General features: G+C 39.0%; 1 protein-coding gene across 1 annotated transcript in view; it reads right to left on the reverse strand.

The window, feature by feature from the left end:
• Positions 1–18,652, reverse strand: part of Ift80 (intraflagellar transport 80) — an 86,587-nt gene that overhangs the window by 14,785 nt on the left and 53,150 nt on the right. The window contains exons 10-18 of the mRNA XM_060378415.1: positions 17,397–17,515; positions 14,220–14,294; positions 12,406–12,569; positions 8,811–8,875; positions 4,624–4,759; positions 4,096–4,243; positions 2,418–2,589; positions 1,723–1,812; positions 1,450–1,622 (exon numbers count right to left, since the gene is read on the reverse strand). Coding sequence (XP_060234398.1) covers positions 1,450–1,622; positions 1,723–1,812; positions 2,418–2,589; positions 4,096–4,243; positions 4,624–4,759; positions 8,811–8,875; positions 12,406–12,569; positions 14,220–14,294; positions 17,397–17,515 — 1,142 coding nt within the window. The remainder of the gene's footprint in view (positions 1–1,449; positions 1,623–1,722; positions 1,813–2,417; positions 2,590–4,095; positions 4,244–4,623; positions 4,760–8,810; positions 8,876–12,405; positions 12,570–14,219; positions 14,295–17,396; positions 17,516–18,652) is intronic.

The following is an 18,652-nucleotide window of genomic DNA, read 5'->3' on the forward strand; positions in this document are numbered from 1 at the left end:
TGGATATTAAATATCTACTATATAAAACTGTAACATAAAACGTTTCTGTCCTTCAGGAAGGATATTATCTGAAATAGAAAGATCATATAAGTATCTACAAGGATAATACTTAGAGGTGCAGCATCCAACACAAAAATGCAAACGACATTATCAGCACCACAGGACCTAATTGCTCCGTGATAAACTCAGTTTCCTTATTGTATTAAAAGACACAGGCTCAAATTCTAGGGCTCTTTTTATCATTATCAGTGACATAAAATGGAATTCCCACCTAAAAAGTTTATGTTCAGTGTTATATAAGCACTATTTCTACCATTAATCAATGTACATATTTTCTCAAAAACATTAGTTGAAGCTGGGTGTGCGATGCCAACACTCCGAAGGCTGAGGCGGCAGGGCTGTATGATGCCAACACTCGGAAGGCTGAGGCGGCAGGGCTATATGAGTTTGAGGCAAGCACACTACGTAGCAAGATCAGCCCAACTGCTTCCCTACCAAAACAATGGTTGGAAGAATACTGTAAATATTAGTTTCCCATATTTCTCACATGATTCTAATGGTGTATAATGTTCTATTAGTAATTTAATACAGTTCAATAATATTAATCACATCCTATCTCTTTCCAAACTAATAACCTTACAATTGAAACGGTTTATTCGTTCTTGCAGAACCAATACCTTTCCTGATCTCCCATACACTATACAACAGTAATAAACTCATGTAAATAAAGCGCAAAGGCAGAGCAGCTGAATTATATAGATGGTTGAATCGTGAGAGTATAAACAGATTGTGGTATATTAATCAAAAAATTAACAAAATACATTTTATTGTTCCTATTCAAGGGAAAGGTGTAGATAGGATAGCTACAGAAATTTATAGTCTGAGAGAGTTGTGAATTCTAACAGTTTAAAGATCTGTTGGTTACTATTTGATCTACAATGGTGTCCTGCCTGTAGGATATGCTGAGGACAATGGTGGCACAAAGCTTGTGGGAGTAACCAATCAATAATTGGTCTGACCTAAGGTCCACTCCACAAGATGGAACCCAGCACCGCTTGAGTGACCAAGAACCAAAGACTAAAGAGTCCAGGGACTTAGAGTAAAACCAAGTATTACAGGTAAAAAAACAAAAAAAACAAAAAAAACAAAAAAAAAAAAAAAACAAAGAAAGAAAGAAAGAAAGAAAGAAAGAAAAAACATATCAACAAAATTACATTCTGCTACACTCATAGATCAGTGCCTTGTTCAACCATCATCAGAGAAGCTTCCTCCTGCACCAGATGAGAACAATTACAGAAACCCAAAGCTAAACATTATACACAGTGAACAATTTCTCTTGTAGCATTAGAAAACCATTAAATATACTGGAAAATAGAATTGTCTGAGTTACTGACAGATGAATACACACAGACCAAATGAGTCTTGGGACTGTGGCAGGGTTCTGATTACCTTTCCCAGTTATAGAGATTAATGTTGCTCTGGATCGCTTGATAAATGAGGCCAGCCTGGAGAAGGACTGTTTCAGCCTCCTGTATGTTCCCACTAAACATTAGTATGTGGGCCATTTTTGATTCTTTAGATGGAAGATCTTTTATAGCATTGATGTATCGAACTTTATCAATCTAAAAAAGGGAAGAGAAACATATCACAGGTCAGTGATAGTAGAAACACGATAAATTGTGTTAAGAAAAAATGCACAGTATATAAACATGCTTCACTTACATCACCAATTGCTGCATAGGCTATTTCTGCAGTAATCATATGGCGATTAGCAACTGCCATGGCTGCTAGGCAAGCCCACATGCTCTGCTCCTAAGTGAAACATGAAAATAGGTATCTTAAGTAGGCAGCTGAGCTAACTACACGCCAGGGGTTCTCAACCTGAGGGCCATGACTCTTTTGGAGGTTGCATACCAGATATCCTGCATACCAGATATTTACATTCCGATTCATAAAAGTAGCAAAACTACAGTTAAGAAACAGCAATAAAATAATTTTGTGGCTGGAGGTCACCACAACATGTGCTATATTAAAGGGTCATAGCATTAGGAAGGTTGAGAACCACTGTATAATAGTGACACAACTAAGCAATTAATTTACAAATAAAAATTATGAAACATGGAATTTAAAAAACTAACAATAAAATTAAAAGTGATATAGAAGCCAGGGATGGTAACACACTTTTAATCTCAGCACTTATGAGGCAGAGGCAGGCAGCTCACTGTGAGTTCAAGTTCACCCTGGTCTACACAGCAAGTTTAAGAGCAACTAGAGCTACAGAGGAAGACCCTTTCTCAACAAAAGAAAACAGAACAGAACAGAAGATACGGTCCTGCTAACAGTTTTCTTAGACCTACTGTTATTACTCATCCCTCAAATGGGATAAGTGCCTAACACGCACGCAGTACGAGAGGTACCTTAACAAAGCGGCAGAGCCTCACGGCATCTTCCCACTTGGAGCTGCTCACGTATTCATGGAGGATAGCGGGGTACGGCGATATGCTGATGTGGACCAGGGAGCCGTCAGCTCTTCTTATCGTCACCTGATTCCCAACAAAACTCACTATGTGGGGGTTTTTACTATATTCACTGTAGACAACAAAGGGAAACAAAGCTATATTCTGCACAATTTGTTTCACATGTATTACATTAGGGAAACAACTCTAGCATGTATAATCTCAAAACTCCCTAACCCCATTTAACTCCAAACAAAATATATATTCAAATAAACATTTCAATATAACACGTAGATAGATAAACAACTGAAGCAAAATACAGCAACAATTTAAAGTGGCAAAAGTTATTCCATATTCAGTTGCTCCACTGCTGACACCTGCAGTGAGCAACTGTTTAGCTCCTTGAGGTAAAGGCTTGTTCCTCCGGGGAGCTGTTAGAGGTGGGGCCCAGCGAGACCTGACCAGGGGCAGGACACTGCCTGTGAAAGCTATCAGAGGGCCTAGCTCCTGCCAGGAGAACCCTTCCCAGCCTGGAGCAAGCGCCTCTACTTCACCACTCACGGCTGCCCGTGCACTCTGTTACCACAGACCTTGGCTGAAACCTTGGCCAAAATATCCATTTTCTTTTTACAAGCCGCTTGTCTCAAGTACTGTTACAGGCACAGAGAGCTGACTAGCCTCTTCATCCTTGAATCTTCAACTATACAAATAATTTAGCTACTGGTTTTGAAAGTATTTAAAGAGCAAGTGAATAAAAAAAAAAAATTAAGGTGAGCTCCAAAATTATTTTCTCATAGTACAAACATCTAATGAAAAGACTGACATCTTTTCATTAGTTTGTTAGTACTGTTTTTCCTTGTTTTTCTCACTGTGCAGCCCTGCCAAGCTTGGAATTCACAATGTAGACAAGACTGGCCTAGAACTCACAGAGATCCTCCTGCCTCTGCCTCCCAAGTACTGGAATCAAAGGCGCGTGCAACCACATCTGATTACTTTATAAATACTTCTTAAAATAAGCTTTTATTTTGGCATTTCTCTAGTTTTGTTATAGTTGTGAACTTAAACACTAAAAATAAACTCAATACAGATTTGAAAACCAAAATAAGGCTTAGACCTAAGATACCTAACTTGCTGCTTTGTAAAGAGTCAGAAAATTTTTTCTTGAGAATTTAGAAATAATTTTCCTGTCACATTTAGTTGGTTTTTGGTTTTGTTTTTAAGGCTTTTCAGCAACTGTAGTTTAATCTACTTTTAACATCACCCAAATATCCAACTGAGAAAACACACTCTTGGAATTATTATAGCCATCGGATATGTGTACTCTGTTGACACAAAGTTTACATTGCTGAAAAATCTTAAGACTGCTATGTTAAAAATCACTAAATCACACTGAGAAAAACCCACCTGAGCTAGCATCAAAAAAGATTAAGCCTGAAAATTATATTCATTTATAAAGGATGAATATATAGTTCATATTTTATTTTCAATTTGAGTCTATCACTTAAATCTGAACAAACCAGCTTCAGCTGAACAATTTATTTAGTTGAGTCTGATTAAACTTAAAAAAAAAACACCCAGGAAAAAGCATGGCAGTCAGAGCTTTAGTCACAGTATAAAACCCTGGGCAGCAAAACATTACCTGGCATCTCTCTCATACAGCGTCTTGGGCAAAATGTCTCTGTCCACATAAACAGTGTTGGGGTAGTACCATACTGTGAACCGGGTATCCTGAAGTCCACAGAGGATATTGCACGTATCACACCAGGCCAAGGTGTGCACCATGGTTCCTTAAGTGAAAAAGAATAGTCATGGTCCATCAGTGTCAATGGAGAGTAGCATCTGCCTTTAAAATCAGCTGGCAAACGAGAGCCTACTTAGTGTAATGCCTATCTCTCTACTTTCTGCTTGTATAACAGGGAACAAACGCAAACACTCTGAAAAATGAAAAACCTTGGTACTCAGAGCTATTCTGTTTTTAATCAACAGGTGTTTCAGTGCTGATTTAGTCACAGCTAAAATCTGCTGTTGAAACTGAGTTACAAAGTAGTGAAGAAATGTGAGACTACACCTCACATATTCACACAAACATTAAGTTACTTCATACATGACAGACCGTCTTAGAAAACGGGCAGTAATTAAAATTTTAAGTGCATGGAAATTATTTTACCAAGTTTAATGATCTGTTCTTCTTTCCCAAATCGTTTCACTGAGGTCACATAGAGGTCTCTGTTCTTATCAATGAAAGCAATTTTTCTGTCATTGGTAAGTCCTTTTTGATCCAGAGCAATTTCTGAGATTTCATTCTAAAATTTCAAAAAGTATGTAAGTATTAATTTTAGTGTTTGATATGATTATTTTAATAAGTTATCAGCACATTTCTATTCTTAAGGATCAGTTAAACCAACTGTGGCGCCACACACCTATACTCCTAGCATTCAGGAAGCAAGCGACCATGAATGTGAGGCCAGCCTGGGCTACAGTACAAAATCCTGTATTGAGTGCGGGGGGGGGGGGGGAGAACAAAACAACAACAAAATCAATTAAATGTGTTACTTAATTGAAGAGTAACATGTCTCTATTAAATTATTTCATTATTTTTTAAGCCCAGGGAACATAGATTTAAAGAAAAGTGAGAAATAACCCTTAAGAATGAGAAGCGTTCTCAGAAATGATTACCCCTTATTAAGTAATTTTAAGTTGGTAGTAACTAAGGATTCATAAGAAGCACTAAAGTGTAGTTACTTTGCTGGCAACCGAAGGTTCCTTAAAATATCATCAAATAACATCTACTGAACTCTGCAGTAGGAGCCACTGCCCTTTTGTCCTGTCCTTAGCTGACAAAAGCAAACTATACGACAAGTCTCAGTATAATGTGAGAGGTCTACGTTAATGAAAAGGTTTCTTATAAAATATATTCTAAATAGATTGCCTAACACCTATATCTTAAAGATTTGTTAAGTAAACTTTAGAAACACCTGGGAATATCTCATGTTTTCAGACCACTAAAATTCACAATTTTTTTCCATGTTGTTTCATATGAAACAGAAAACATAAGACCCATAGTCATCTACTGATTTCTTCTGCTTGGGGTATGTGTGTGTGTGTCAGAAAAAGCTAACAGCAAATAAGTCCAGAATTTATAACTTAGACTTCTAACTCCAGCATCTTTCCTTTTCTACAATAATAGACTATTTCTTAAATATTGAATTAATCTATAATGAGTTAGGAAGATGACTTTCTTAAAACTCAAAACACGTTTGCATGGATTCACTTCAGTTCAATCCACGAGTGATTTCTGTGCTGTGTAACGGTAGATTTCATTCTACTGTGTCTGAAGACTTTGCTAGGAACTCTGCGTTCAACGAGCATCATGACTATACGATCAATAATTGGATCCAGGATTATATGCATACCACCTATTAAAATAAAGGTATACATGTACCTTTATTCAAATTGGCAGACCAGCCAGTCTACTTCATAATATATTTTAAAAGAGAGCCCCTCTAGACTATAATTCATATTTAAAAAATAATTCTTGTTTCCTGAAGAGCACTTTGTTAAGTACTATGATCCTAGTATCCTAACATTATAAAGATAGAAACATTTCAAATAAATTATATTTACAAAGAAAGAAGTATCCGTTGGCCTGGAGAGATGGTTCAGAGTTTGCTGTACAATCATGAAGACCAGAGTTCAGAAGCCAACACCTGCACAACAAGCCAGGCACTTGGGATAGCTTGTAACCCCAGCTCTGAGGCAGGGAGAAGGAAGGGACTCGGGGCTTTTGGCCTCTGGCTGAGTGGAGAGAACTTGAGGCCCAGGTTCATGAAAAGACCTTGTCTCAAAGGAGTAGGAGTAGAATTATAGAAGACCCTTGTCATCTCCTTTGACTTCTGTTTGCACATGCGAGCACACGTGTGCACATACTGATACACACACAAATCAGTAAATACATCATTTTTTTTTTTTTCCTTAAAGGAGTATTTGTCGATGCCACCAGAAGAAGCTAGTGTTGGTATAATATTAGAAACAGTTACACAGACTCTGGTTTCTGCAAAAGTTGAAGTCAACCATGGACAGTAATATCTGTGTGCATAGAGGCTGGGGATGCCCTCATCACACAACAGAGCTTCCCCTCCTCTTGTCTAGCCCTTGTTCTCTCTCCTTATGTTCTAATCCTCCTGAGTCATTCTTTGCAGTTTGTGTTCAAAGTTTCCCCCTTGCTGTGCACTAAACGATAATCATTGACTTAATAATAATGTGTGGACTTAATTTAGGTGAAGTGGCACATTCCTGCAATCCTACCCTTGGGAGGTAGATACAGGAGGATCAGGAGTTCAAGGTCATCCTCAGTTACATTGTAAGTTTGGGTCAGGCTAAGGTACAGGAGATTCTATAGCCAAAAACAAAACAAAACACCAGACTTAAGTTCTACTCTGAACTCTGTAATTACGGAGGAATGCTTAGGTTTCTTCAAATATAAAACAAAATCGGAAATTAATTATTATTATGTAGAATGTAAAACATCACTTTCTCAGTGTTGTTTCTTTTGTTTTACTTTTGTGAAGCAGAATCTTTCCACACAATGCTACTGGCCTAATACTAGCAGTGCAGCCTAAACTGGCCTCGAATTTGTGGTAATCCTCCTGCTGTAGCGTAATCCTCCTGTGTGGGATTACAAGCATGAACCACCATACCCAAGTGCATACAAAACTTCACATTTCTTGTGTTATATCCACATGCCCTGGGTAAGTTATAAGATGTAGAAATTACCTACACTCTTGTAACTATGAAATTGTAAATTCTTATACTTAGAATATGTGCTCTAGTTAAAAAGTTACCATATTAAAACAAATATTTATTCAATGTTATTAAATGATTCTCACTTTAACCTTCCTTACCAAATAAAGGTTATTTGACAGCTAAGAAGTTTACTTCTTGTTTTATCTTAATTCTGCTGGGAAAAGTTCTGCTTATGTAGTCTTGATTTAAATGACGATAAACAGGCATCACATTAGCTTTTAGTGGGAAGGCAAACTGACACAGCCTCTTAGAAAGATAATACTCTCTAAAAATAAAAAAATGCTCAAATCCTTTGACACAATATTTGGAGTTAATGCCACAGCTATAACAGAGCACGTACAAGACAACACTGTGGTTGCAAATTCCAGAAACTTCCCTCCTCTTTGGAGCCTCTCACCAGCCCAAGTCTCCTTTCACGTGTGATCCTCCTTCCACCTTCCCATGCTGGGATGGCAGCTGTGCAGCACCACGCCCAGCTGGGCGGGACACTCACAGAGCCATCAGCAGGCAGGTTAGACAAACTGACAGTGCCAGACAGTGTTGTATTATATGATATGGCTGGGAGTGGGAAAGAACATTACGTGTTCTGGAAAGACCTCCAAAATGGTGTTCGGTGGGAGAACTGCAAGGTGCTCTGCAGCAAAAACATGTAAGATATTAGGAACTGTGGTTCTTACCTGGTAGAATACTGAAAACTGGTATGGGAGACATTTTTAACAATATATTTTAATGTTTTTTATATTTTTGTCTTACATGACTTTATACATTATTTAAATGTAAAGCAAATAATGACAAAAGGGGGAATACAACTTAAAATAACAATTTATTGGAATTGCTAAAAAACATTAATTGCATCCGTAAGCTCTCAAATATCACTTGTTTAAGAGGATAACCTTTATGAAATGTGCTCCTTTGTTTAAGAATAAAAACCAAAAGCAACCCACACTTTACAATTTAGGGTGCTTTGTACTTCTATAGAGAATAATTTCCCTCTATAATAAAGAAGTTGAACTACAGTATCAAAACCCTAAAACCTAAAAAAAAAAAAAAAAAATGCTGCCTAAGGATAGGTCAGAAAGAAAACTGCCACTAAGTTATAAAGACACTTTTGTCTACAAAGTTTAGTAAAATAGAACATATTGCCAGTAATTGGTGGCCCACGCCTATAATCCCAGCACTCAGGGAGGCAGAGGCAGGAAGATCCCTGTGAGTTTGAGACCAGCCTGGTCTACAAAGCGAGCTCTAGGACAGCCAAGGCTACACAGGGAAACCCTGTCTCAAAAAACTAGAACATGTTATTGAAAAACAATAGAGACCTAGTCAGCAAACACACATCACATCATGTGATGCACTTAACCTGCCCTCAGACGGCACTATTTCAGGCGTTCCCTGCCCTTAGTCTTAAGCTATGGCGTGTTTAGAAAAAACAAGACATACACTTATTTTTAAATATTAAATTAGTCTGTTTTCTTCCTTAAGGGATAACTTCATTTTAAAAGAAAATTAACTAAGCAGTGGCCATTTATACTAGAAACAGAAAATGTTTATTACCTTATGAGAAAGAAGCTTCCCATCTCCTAAGGGTTTTCCAGTTGATGCTTCAAAGAGGAAGATTACTAGGAAAACAAAAAAAACAGTGTTTTATTAGAATCATTGCTGGTAAATTCCAGTGACACTGTCGTAATTCTTAGGAGAAATTATTTAACTTTGTGGACCATAGAACATCTATCAGTAGAAGACCAGCAATATCAAATTTCCACTTATTGAGGAGGTCACATGTTTTTATGAAAACAGAACTGATTTTTTTTTTCCTAACACATTTTCCCTAATTAAAACTGTTACTACTGGTTAAGAAAATGGCCCACTGGTTCATCAATGGCAAATCCAAACGTGGGATATAACATTAAATTCCGGTTACTTCTGACTTAGACCTCTGTAGCAATCATATTCATGAAACAAAATACGCACTAAGGACTTAGCTGCATGATGTCTGGCAATGTACTCCGTGCTGTTTCTATTACACACTCATGTGGAAAAAAATAATAATTTATCCTGTTCTTGGCTGGGAGCTTCAAAACCCCTCAACATTTCCAGAAAATAGGAGTTTCTTTGCTGTTAGTTAGAACAACAGATTCATGGATACTTTCTTTACTACAGATAAGGGTTCACAATCACAAAAGTCAAGCAGCAACTAATAGGATGGAGCTTTTAGGTCTCTGACTTCTGTGGATGAGGAGGTCTAGTGAGTTCAAATGAATGGCTGATGATGTCGACTCCCAAAGCTCCCTGAGAACAACAAGCAGCTGACACAGAAAGTGAAGGCAATCTCATGAAAAGTACACTCAACTTTAGGGACTGTACGAATTCTGAATAGTCAGGGTTTGAACAAGACTGCAGTATACCAGGTTTGGGAGGAAATGGACTGTCAACAATTGAGTTTTTTCGTAAATCCTTAGTATGTTTTTACAAATTGATGGCCTCAAGAGTATCGGCTGGCTTGCCTCAGAGCTACAGGGAGGCCACAAGAACCTATTTTTGTTATAAACACTTGCTTTGGGAGCTCAGCTAGTTCTCAGTCCGACAATTTCCCAGCACTCTTGAGGGAAGGCTTCAGAACTGTGCTTCCATATTTCTAGCTAACCCTTTACGTTTTAACATTAACTTAGAGTGAAAAAAAGAGGCAACAGCTATTATTTTGGATCGTAAGGACCTCCCCAAAGCAACGCAGCAGAAGTTTGGCTGCCAGCCTGCCACTCCAGACAAGAGGCGCTGCAGTCTAAGGAAGACAGGTTTTAGGGTGTGCCTCTGGAGGGCACACACCCTAACCTTTCTACTTTCTCGCCTTCCAGACACCAAGGCGAGCACCTCTGCTCTCCCATGTGTTCCTCCCCATAATGATCTTTCTTGCTACAGGCCGGAAGCAACAGGGTCAAGTAACCATGGGCTGAAACTCCTTATATTGTGAGCACAAATAAACATTTCTATCTTGTAACTCAGGCAGGGAAAGCAAACACATGTGTAAATAAGATGTAGTTTATAAAATAATGACTTTCTATCGGATGACTATTTTACATTATTTCTTAAGCAGTTTTCTTTTTGAAGGCTGCTAGCAGTGATTTATTTTCCTAAATGCTAATTAGAACTATCTCCCATGATGAAATGTGGAAGATACTTCCAAGATTAAATTATTTCCCTCGATATTCAAGAATTAGTCTTAAGCCAAGACATTTTTTAGGGCCAACAATTTTATGAAAAAAGAATTGCAAATTTTTACAAATCCAAACCACTGTATCATTTTATATCTGTTAGGATGGCTATTATAAATGCCACAACAAAAGGAGAGAGGAAAATGTCAGTGAAGAAGATATGGAAAAATTGGGGAAAAAATTTGTACACTGCTTGATGTTCATAGTAATGTAAAATGGTGTTACTGCCATAGATAACTGAGTGGAGGAAGCTCAAAAAGTTATACGTAGAACTCCAAGTGATCTAGAAATCAGCTTCACTGTGGGAAGCACTGGTTGCCGTATCTCGGTTCAGCATTCTCAACGGTCATTGCATCATTACTCACAACTGCCTTATGTAGAGACAATCAGTCCGAGCAGTAGATGAGAAAAACATAGTGCGTGTGTGCATGACAGAGGTGGTCAGAAGGGGAAGAGGAGTGGGGAGGGAGGGAGGGGAAAGGAGAGAGACAGAGACATGCACCCAGAAATATCATTCAGCTTAAGAAAAGAATAAAAGAAAAGAAAGGCCTGCACATCTGGAAGACAGGCTAGGTGAAATAAGGTAGCCACCAAAGAACAAATACAGCAAAATTCTACCACTATAAGGTGCCTAAAATAGTGAATCTTAGAGAGGCAGATAGCGGGATGGTGGTTGCCAGAGCGGGCGAAAGAAATGCATGTGAAGTTTCGGTAATGCAAGGTAGGCGAGGTCACGACACTGCACCTGCAGTTACCCAGGGTCAGCCTGAGTGTTAAGTGTAAAGTTCAAGTAGTAAATGGTCCAGCTCAGTGGGGGATGCCTGCCCAGCATGGGTGCTGACCTCTCTGACCTCTCCCACCCTCTGGCTCATGCTGACCCTTAGATATCATGCTGACCCTTAAATATCGCCTTCTGTGAGTTCCTTTTATGTGCCAATCACTCCCACCCCAGGCTCTTTCTGTTTGTCTATCAGTTACTGTCCCTAGAAACACTGCCTCTCTTTCACTCTGAGTAGCTGCTTAGAGCGCCTCATTAGCCAACAGCCAACGGTAAATTTGTTCACTGACCTGTGTTTATTTCCTGGATTGTCACTGTCTCTCTCTCCCCTCTCTCTTTCTCCTCTCTCTCTCTCTCCTCCCCCTCTCTTTTAAGATTTACTTAATGGTTAGTGTTCTGTATGCCTGCACACCAGAAGATGGCACCAGATACTCATCATAATTGGTTGTGAGTCACCATGTGGTTGCTGGGAATTGAACTCAAGACCTTTGGAAGATCAGCCAATGCTCCTAACCTCTGAGCCATCTCACCAGCCCTGGATTGTCTATCTTCATCACCATTGTATCTTCAACTTCTAGAAAAGTACTTGGTATGCTGCACTCAACAATATCTGCTTGATAATATCTGCTTACCAAAATGGTTTCATGTACCACGGCATTACAAAACACTGGAATACTTTCTTTTATACACACTAACATGGCCTAGATTTTTACATGAAAAATTTACATTATTTATACCTTTCTTTTACTTTATTCATTTAAAATATTAGTTAGAAAATATATAAAGAAAATAAATGGCACAATGGAGAACAACATTTGCCATATTACCAAATCAATAGATAGAAAAGGAGTATCCAATAAGCTTAAACACTTGAGAATTAACACATATTTTAGAACCATAATCTTGAAATAAAATTCTGATGAATACATAAAGATTTATTTACCACTGTCCTTGAATATTGACACAACATATATTTGTTCCATTAGCACTGACAATTTTAATTTTTATTTAATTCCTGTTTAGAACAAATCAGAGAAGTCATAATTTTTCCACATTTTTTAACATATAAGGAGGTAAAAAAATGAAACTTTATGAAAAAAATTTCTCGACATTATAAACTGCATGAACTTTGGATATGAAAAATACAAAAGGATAGACTTACTTTTTTCATCAGCTTTGTCTTTTATTGCTATCGTGTCATTACTCAAAGACACAGTCTGTGCATTCAGAATATCTGTCCTCATTCCAGGGAACTTTGGAGAAGAAATGAAGCGCCCTTCGTAAGAATGCAAATAGATCCCACCACCATCTACCAGAAGAAAATGTCTAAAAAAATACGTGAGTAAAGATTTTTTTAATAGAAAATACTATAATTTTCACTTCCATATTAAAGAAGAGTTTACTGTTTGGGAAAAATCTAAATCCTACAATTACAATAAGTATTTAAAGACTGGAATATTCAAAAATTGAAATTCGGTTTGGTTCTGGGGTTTTGTTTTGGTCTGGTTGTTTTTTGGTTTTTCGAAACAGGGTTTCTCTGTGTAGCCTTGGCTGTCCTAGAACTCAGTCTGTAGATCAGGCTGGCCTCAAACTGAGAGACCTGCTTGCCTCCACCTCCCAAGTGCTGGGATTCTCCTGAGAATCTGTTGAGGCTCTGAAGATGACACGACTCAGTCCCTGTTCTGTGCCTTCGGCTTTCTCTGTCAGTCATTTGTCTGCTTGTAATTGCAGCAGCCGCTAGGCCCGACAGCATCAACCCTGTTCTGGTTTATTTACAAAATGATTTACAGTGTGTTGGGCTGGAAAACCTGCTAATGAGCTGTACTAACGCTGCTGGGGTGACAAGAGCAGAGACAGGTGAAGGGTGAGATTCTGTACAGAGGTTTTACAAGCACATCTGTTGTAGATAAATACAACTGCATCTCCACCCTTCACTGAGTCTTATTGTGTAGAGACGTTTTTGGAGCAGGTTTTCTAAGTTTTATCTCCGACCCAGTAGGAGATCATTGTGCTTAATAAATTGATTAACAGCTAGTCTACTTTGCTCAGGCGAATCACCCAGAGTTTCACATCACTGAAGGACTTGCCAGGAAACCCAACTTTTCACATTTCAGGCCACGGCCTAGCACTAGCTCATGAGCTCAATGAGTTTCAACCCCTATTTAAGAATGAAAATAGAGCTGAGGGTATTGCTCAGTCTTAAAGTATGTGCTGAGCATGTGCAAAGCCAGGGGTAAGTCTCCAGCACCACGGGAGGACAGGGGAAGGAGGGAGGAAGGGCATCGGAGCACTGCTGAAGTTGGCAGTGCAGTCCTCACCTGGAGCACTCTTACATGTTGATATAAACTTAGGGTGAAATGTATTTGAATAGAAATGGAAAAGAAAGAACAAACAAACAGAAAACAGGAGCTAAGTAATTCTCCTGTTTTGTTGTCATTCTTTCATATTGTTACTCTAATGTTACCAATACTGAGCTTTTCTAAATAGTTAAAGTTACTAACTACTTAATTTCTTCATTTTAATTTTTAATGCAGTGAATGTTAATATATATAACTTTCAGTATCTTAAGAATATAAGAAATTCTGGGAATAAAAGATTTCATTACCACCATTCTACTTTTTAAAAAAATTATTAAACATATAATAGAAACAGACTGATTCCAATGACTACTATATCATTTTGTGAGATTTTTAAAAAAGGATTTATTTTTATCTTATGTATCTGACTGTTTTGCTTGCCTATATATGTATGTACATGCATGCAGCGCCCATGAAGGCCATGAGAGGGCAGCAGATCCCCTAGGATGAGTCAGAGGGTGGGAGCCACCAGGTAGGTGCTGGGAGCTGGTCCCAGCTGCAGCCAGTGCTCTTACGAGCAGAATCACCTCTGCAGCCCTTGTGAGATGCTAAACAGTCATTTACTATTACATGAGCTATCTAAACCCTAAATCCATTAGTGAGCATATAAACAAATTACCTTTCTGCCTGCAGAATTAAACTAACAGTTCCTTCTTTGAGATCAAATATAAGTGGTGTATTCCAGTTCTTCGTACTAAAAGACCAATGAAATGAATTTTATTAGCATTTCAAATATTAAACACATTTTAATAATCAAGCATTACTCATCTTAAATAGTAAGTTTAATTTCACAAAGTATCATATATATATATATTTATATTAAAGCACTTAACGCATTACTCTAAAATTGTTCATTCACATGTCTGTATCTTCAACTAAAAGGCAGAGATTCTGTGGCCCCAGCAACTAGTACACGATAGGTTTTCAGTAAGTGCTCACGTAGAGTACATGAATTTAGGAATCCCAAGAATAAGCCCTTGCTCTGCTGTTCATTAGCTCTGAGTTTGGGCAGGCCATCTAACATGTCTCCTCTGAAAAGTAACAGCAGCAGAGCACACTGAAGATGGGTTAGAAAAGTCTGGACTAAACACTGGGCTGCAACATCGCCCAGCCATGTGACTTCAACAAGCTAAGCTTCGGGGGCACCAAGCATGGTACGCACACCTTTAATCCTAGCACTCAAGAGGCAGAGATAGGTCAATCTCTGAGGCTGAGGACAGCCTGGTCTGCACAGCGCGTTCCAGGGCAGCCAAATCTGCACAGTAAAACTCTGCCTCAAAAAACAAAAATAATATTTTGGACATAATTATTTTTCCTATAGATATCCCAGTGTTTTGTTGGGTTAAAACAAAATTATTTCTGTACTCTCTGAAGTACTCTCTACTACCATGCTTACTCAAAAATATGACGAGTAGATGCACAAATAACTCTTTTATTTTCAATAGGGTAGCGTGATTCAAAGACTGGGGAAGGCAGACATGGTGGCTAGTGTCTGTAATCCTAGCAGTCAAAGGCAGGAGAACGACAACGAGCTCAAGGTCAGCTTGGGCTACACAGTGAGCACTAGGCCAGCCTGGATTAGAGCGAGACCTTGAACAACAAAACCAAACTGGGCTGAGTGAAGAAACATCTAGAACTGAACTTGTTCTATAGTTTAAAATGTTTTCTTATTCTGAGTAACTTTTACAGAACCCGTTCTGGTTTTTTAGATAGTCTCATGCAGACTGGGACAGCCTTAAAGAAGCTATAAGGTGCTAATGACCTTGGACTCCTGATCCTTCTATCTCCACATCCAAGTGCTGGGGTTACAGGCACGCATCACCCATTCTTCCTCTGTGTTCAAGCATGCAGCTGCATACGCTGGTGCACCTTTTCGCCTTACAGATAAGAAGCCTCTCTCAGAAGCAGAAGGTCAGCATGCCAGCCTGGCTGGCCACCAACCTGGATGCCTCTGCCCTACAATACAGGTATGTGCAGCTTTGCCCAGCTTTTTCTTGGGTGCTGGAAATTCAAACTCAGATCCTCAGACTTGCAAGAAAGCTCTCTTACCCACTGAGCCATCTCCCTAACACCCTCCCCACTCCTTAGAGATTAACCCTCATTTTCACATAGAAGATAGAAAAAGAGAAGACTACAGAGAGTAAACACACACTGGTGTACAACTGAGGGCTGGCTCACAGTTTGATGCCTCTTTCAGAAAGTAATGCAAGCATATGGCGAAACAACAAAAGAATGTAGCAGTTCTGATAGTAACGGCTACTCAAAACTAGTGCCAGTAATCGCTCTGATAAAGATAAGCGTGTTTGTGTTTCAGGAAAACTCAGTTTTCTTCCTTAGTCATTAGAATTAACCTTCATTTTCTATCTAGAGAGCTCATCAGAAAAGTGATGGTTATGTGGGGTTTTTGAAGAAAAAAAAAAGGACTTCTAGGACTGTTTAGCGTAGTATCTTTTTTGATTTTTTTCCCTGAATTATCACTGTTTTCCCTTCTTGTCATTTAAGAAAACAATTCACATAACTTTAAGCCTTGCTTCTTTCTCCACTCTCTGCTGCCTCTCATCCTTCAGTACCCCTGACATGGTTACCACCAACCCACAGATTCTGATTGGTTGCAGATTTATACAAATTAAGTGGGAACTAGAGCAGTTGTCAATGAAATTCAATACTGTTACATTGTGAATTACCAGGCCTCAGGATAGCAATGCAACACTTTTATATACTTCATTTCACTATTCAAAACACTTGTAAGCGCCTACCACATACTGAGCTAAGCACTGGGTGGACAGTAAAAAGACACACTGTCCATCTCTACCGCCATAGCTATCAAATAGCCAAACTATAAATACATAGCAGGATAAAAGCAAGCACATTTTTTTAATGTCCTTAACAAAAACTCCTGAGAGAATGAGTGGTTTCTTGAGTTTTCTGGATAGATTAGATGGTAGAATGCTAAGCTGGCCTGTGGTAGTTAAAATAAGGATGTTGGAAGTTGACTATTAAATACAGCCAATTGCCTAAAAGTGAGATTAGATAAACTCACTATGATAGGCAGATTATGTTCAAGCAAAGGTAAGAAATGCTTGGGACTCATCACTTGAACTTCACCCACCCGGCTTATTGTACAATGGCGAGCTGTTTACATCTACGCTAGCTATGAGGTGGCAACAGCACATACTGACCACCATTTGGCATCTCCTCTCCATGTTCAGCAAAATCACACTGGTAGCTTAAAGTCATTGTAGATTACATCATCATAATCACGGCCTGCAAATCAAGTCTGCTTCCTGCAGTGCTTACAAGCACACCGACAGCAGGTGTGTGTTAAATTCCCAGGCATGTTCTCGGCTTATTGCCATTCTAGTATGGACGGCACTGAACATATTTTCTTTCACTGTTTCTGGACAACTTCGTGTCACCAGTGCTTTTATGGCTACCATAACCTTCCTAGGTTCTTTCCGCCTGCCAGCCATCCTCTTCACAGGATGTCTACATGAAGGCCTTGGCTTTGAGTTAAGATTCTACCACGGTCTTCAGAGCTATGAGTAAACAGCACAACACATGAGAGGTTTCCAGCTTTAAAAGTGAGTATTAGCCTTAAAGCACAGACTTCGTTACCTCTGTTTTCATTGTGTATAGCTTGGGATTTTTCCTCATTTCCTGGTCTGAAATACGGTGCTAATTAGTAAAGTTTTGCTAAAGTTAAGGCAAAACCAAACAGTATTGATATGAACACTTAAAAATAAATCTCTCATCACTGACAAAAACTCGGGAGCTTTAGGAAATCCAAGATGCTTACGAGAACACGTAGCACTGAAGAGACGTCGAAACAACCAAGTGTGCATAGTTCAGAGATGCTTTAATGACTCTGTCACGGAACTCCAGCAAATCCACCGCATCATTGAGAACATTTCGAACCTGAGCAAAGAAGAGGAGGAGAGCGGGGGATGGGGGGTGGGGGGGTGGGAGGAGATAGGGAGGGGAGGGGATGGGAAAGGAAATGGGGAGGAGAGGAGAGGAGAGGAGGGGAGGAAGAGAAGAGAAAAGAACAATACTTTTAAAAATCAAAATTTTAAATAGATAAGCTAGTAAAATTTTAATATGCATGAAAAATTCAATGTGCCCTTAATTACCTAAGCATACAAAAGAGAATTCATCTAGGCATAAGCTGATATACTTTGGTATAAAAATCAGCCAAGAAAGTACAGATACAAAAAAAAAAAACTCTTAGAAATAAATAGAAAAGACCTATAAGGATTTTTAATCTTCATGCCAAATGATGCAGAAATTCGATGAAGTTAAAAATGCTCCAGCGCTGAGATGCAGTTAGAGGGTGACATATAGAAGCTGGAAAGAGACCATATGATTTCTGTCCAAAAGAGTAAGAATATCTCTTTTTTAGTTAGATTTTACTTCAAATTTTAAGTTCTTAAAAGAGAGAGAGATAATTGCTTTAAAAATTAAAAGCGAAGGAGTATTGGTTTTATAAATAAAATAATTAAAAAGACTGTATAGTAAAGAAGTCAAGCTGCACAGAGAAGGAAAGCTTCCATGTGAGAGAACAGGTAATAAAGAAAGCTAAGAAGCAGCTGGAGTCAGGCATGGTGGTGCGCGCCTTTAATCTCAGCACTCAGGAGGCAGAGGCAGGCGGAGCTCTGTGTTCCTGGGCAGCCTGGTCTGTTGAGTGAGCTCCAGGACAGGCTATACAGAGAAGCCCTGACTCCCGGCGACGGGCGGGGGGCGGGGGGGCATCTGGAAAAGGAAGATTCAAAACACTTCCTAGGGAAGAGAGGAATCTCACTGTGCATGATGTCCTACAGAGGCAGTCTTGAAGCTGCTTTAAGCTAGCATAGTTGGCATGACCCAACTGGCACCTACTGTCCTTTACAGTCAGTTACTGAGTTCCTGAGCTGAGTCAACCACAACCGTTATTTTGTGTATCATGACAAACAGCCCATCGGCACCACTGTGTTACACCCTGTTTTCAGGGTCTTGGGCTGATTTGCTCATTCTTTGTTTCCTCTTCGTAGACTCTTGGTCAGTCCCTCTGGGAGC

Source organism: Meriones unguiculatus, chromosome 2, assembly GCF_030254825.1.
Source record: "Meriones unguiculatus strain TT.TT164.6M chromosome 2, Bangor_MerUng_6.1, whole genome shotgun sequence".
Classification (NCBI taxonomy): Eukaryota; Metazoa; Chordata; class Mammalia; order Rodentia; family Muridae; genus Meriones; species Meriones unguiculatus.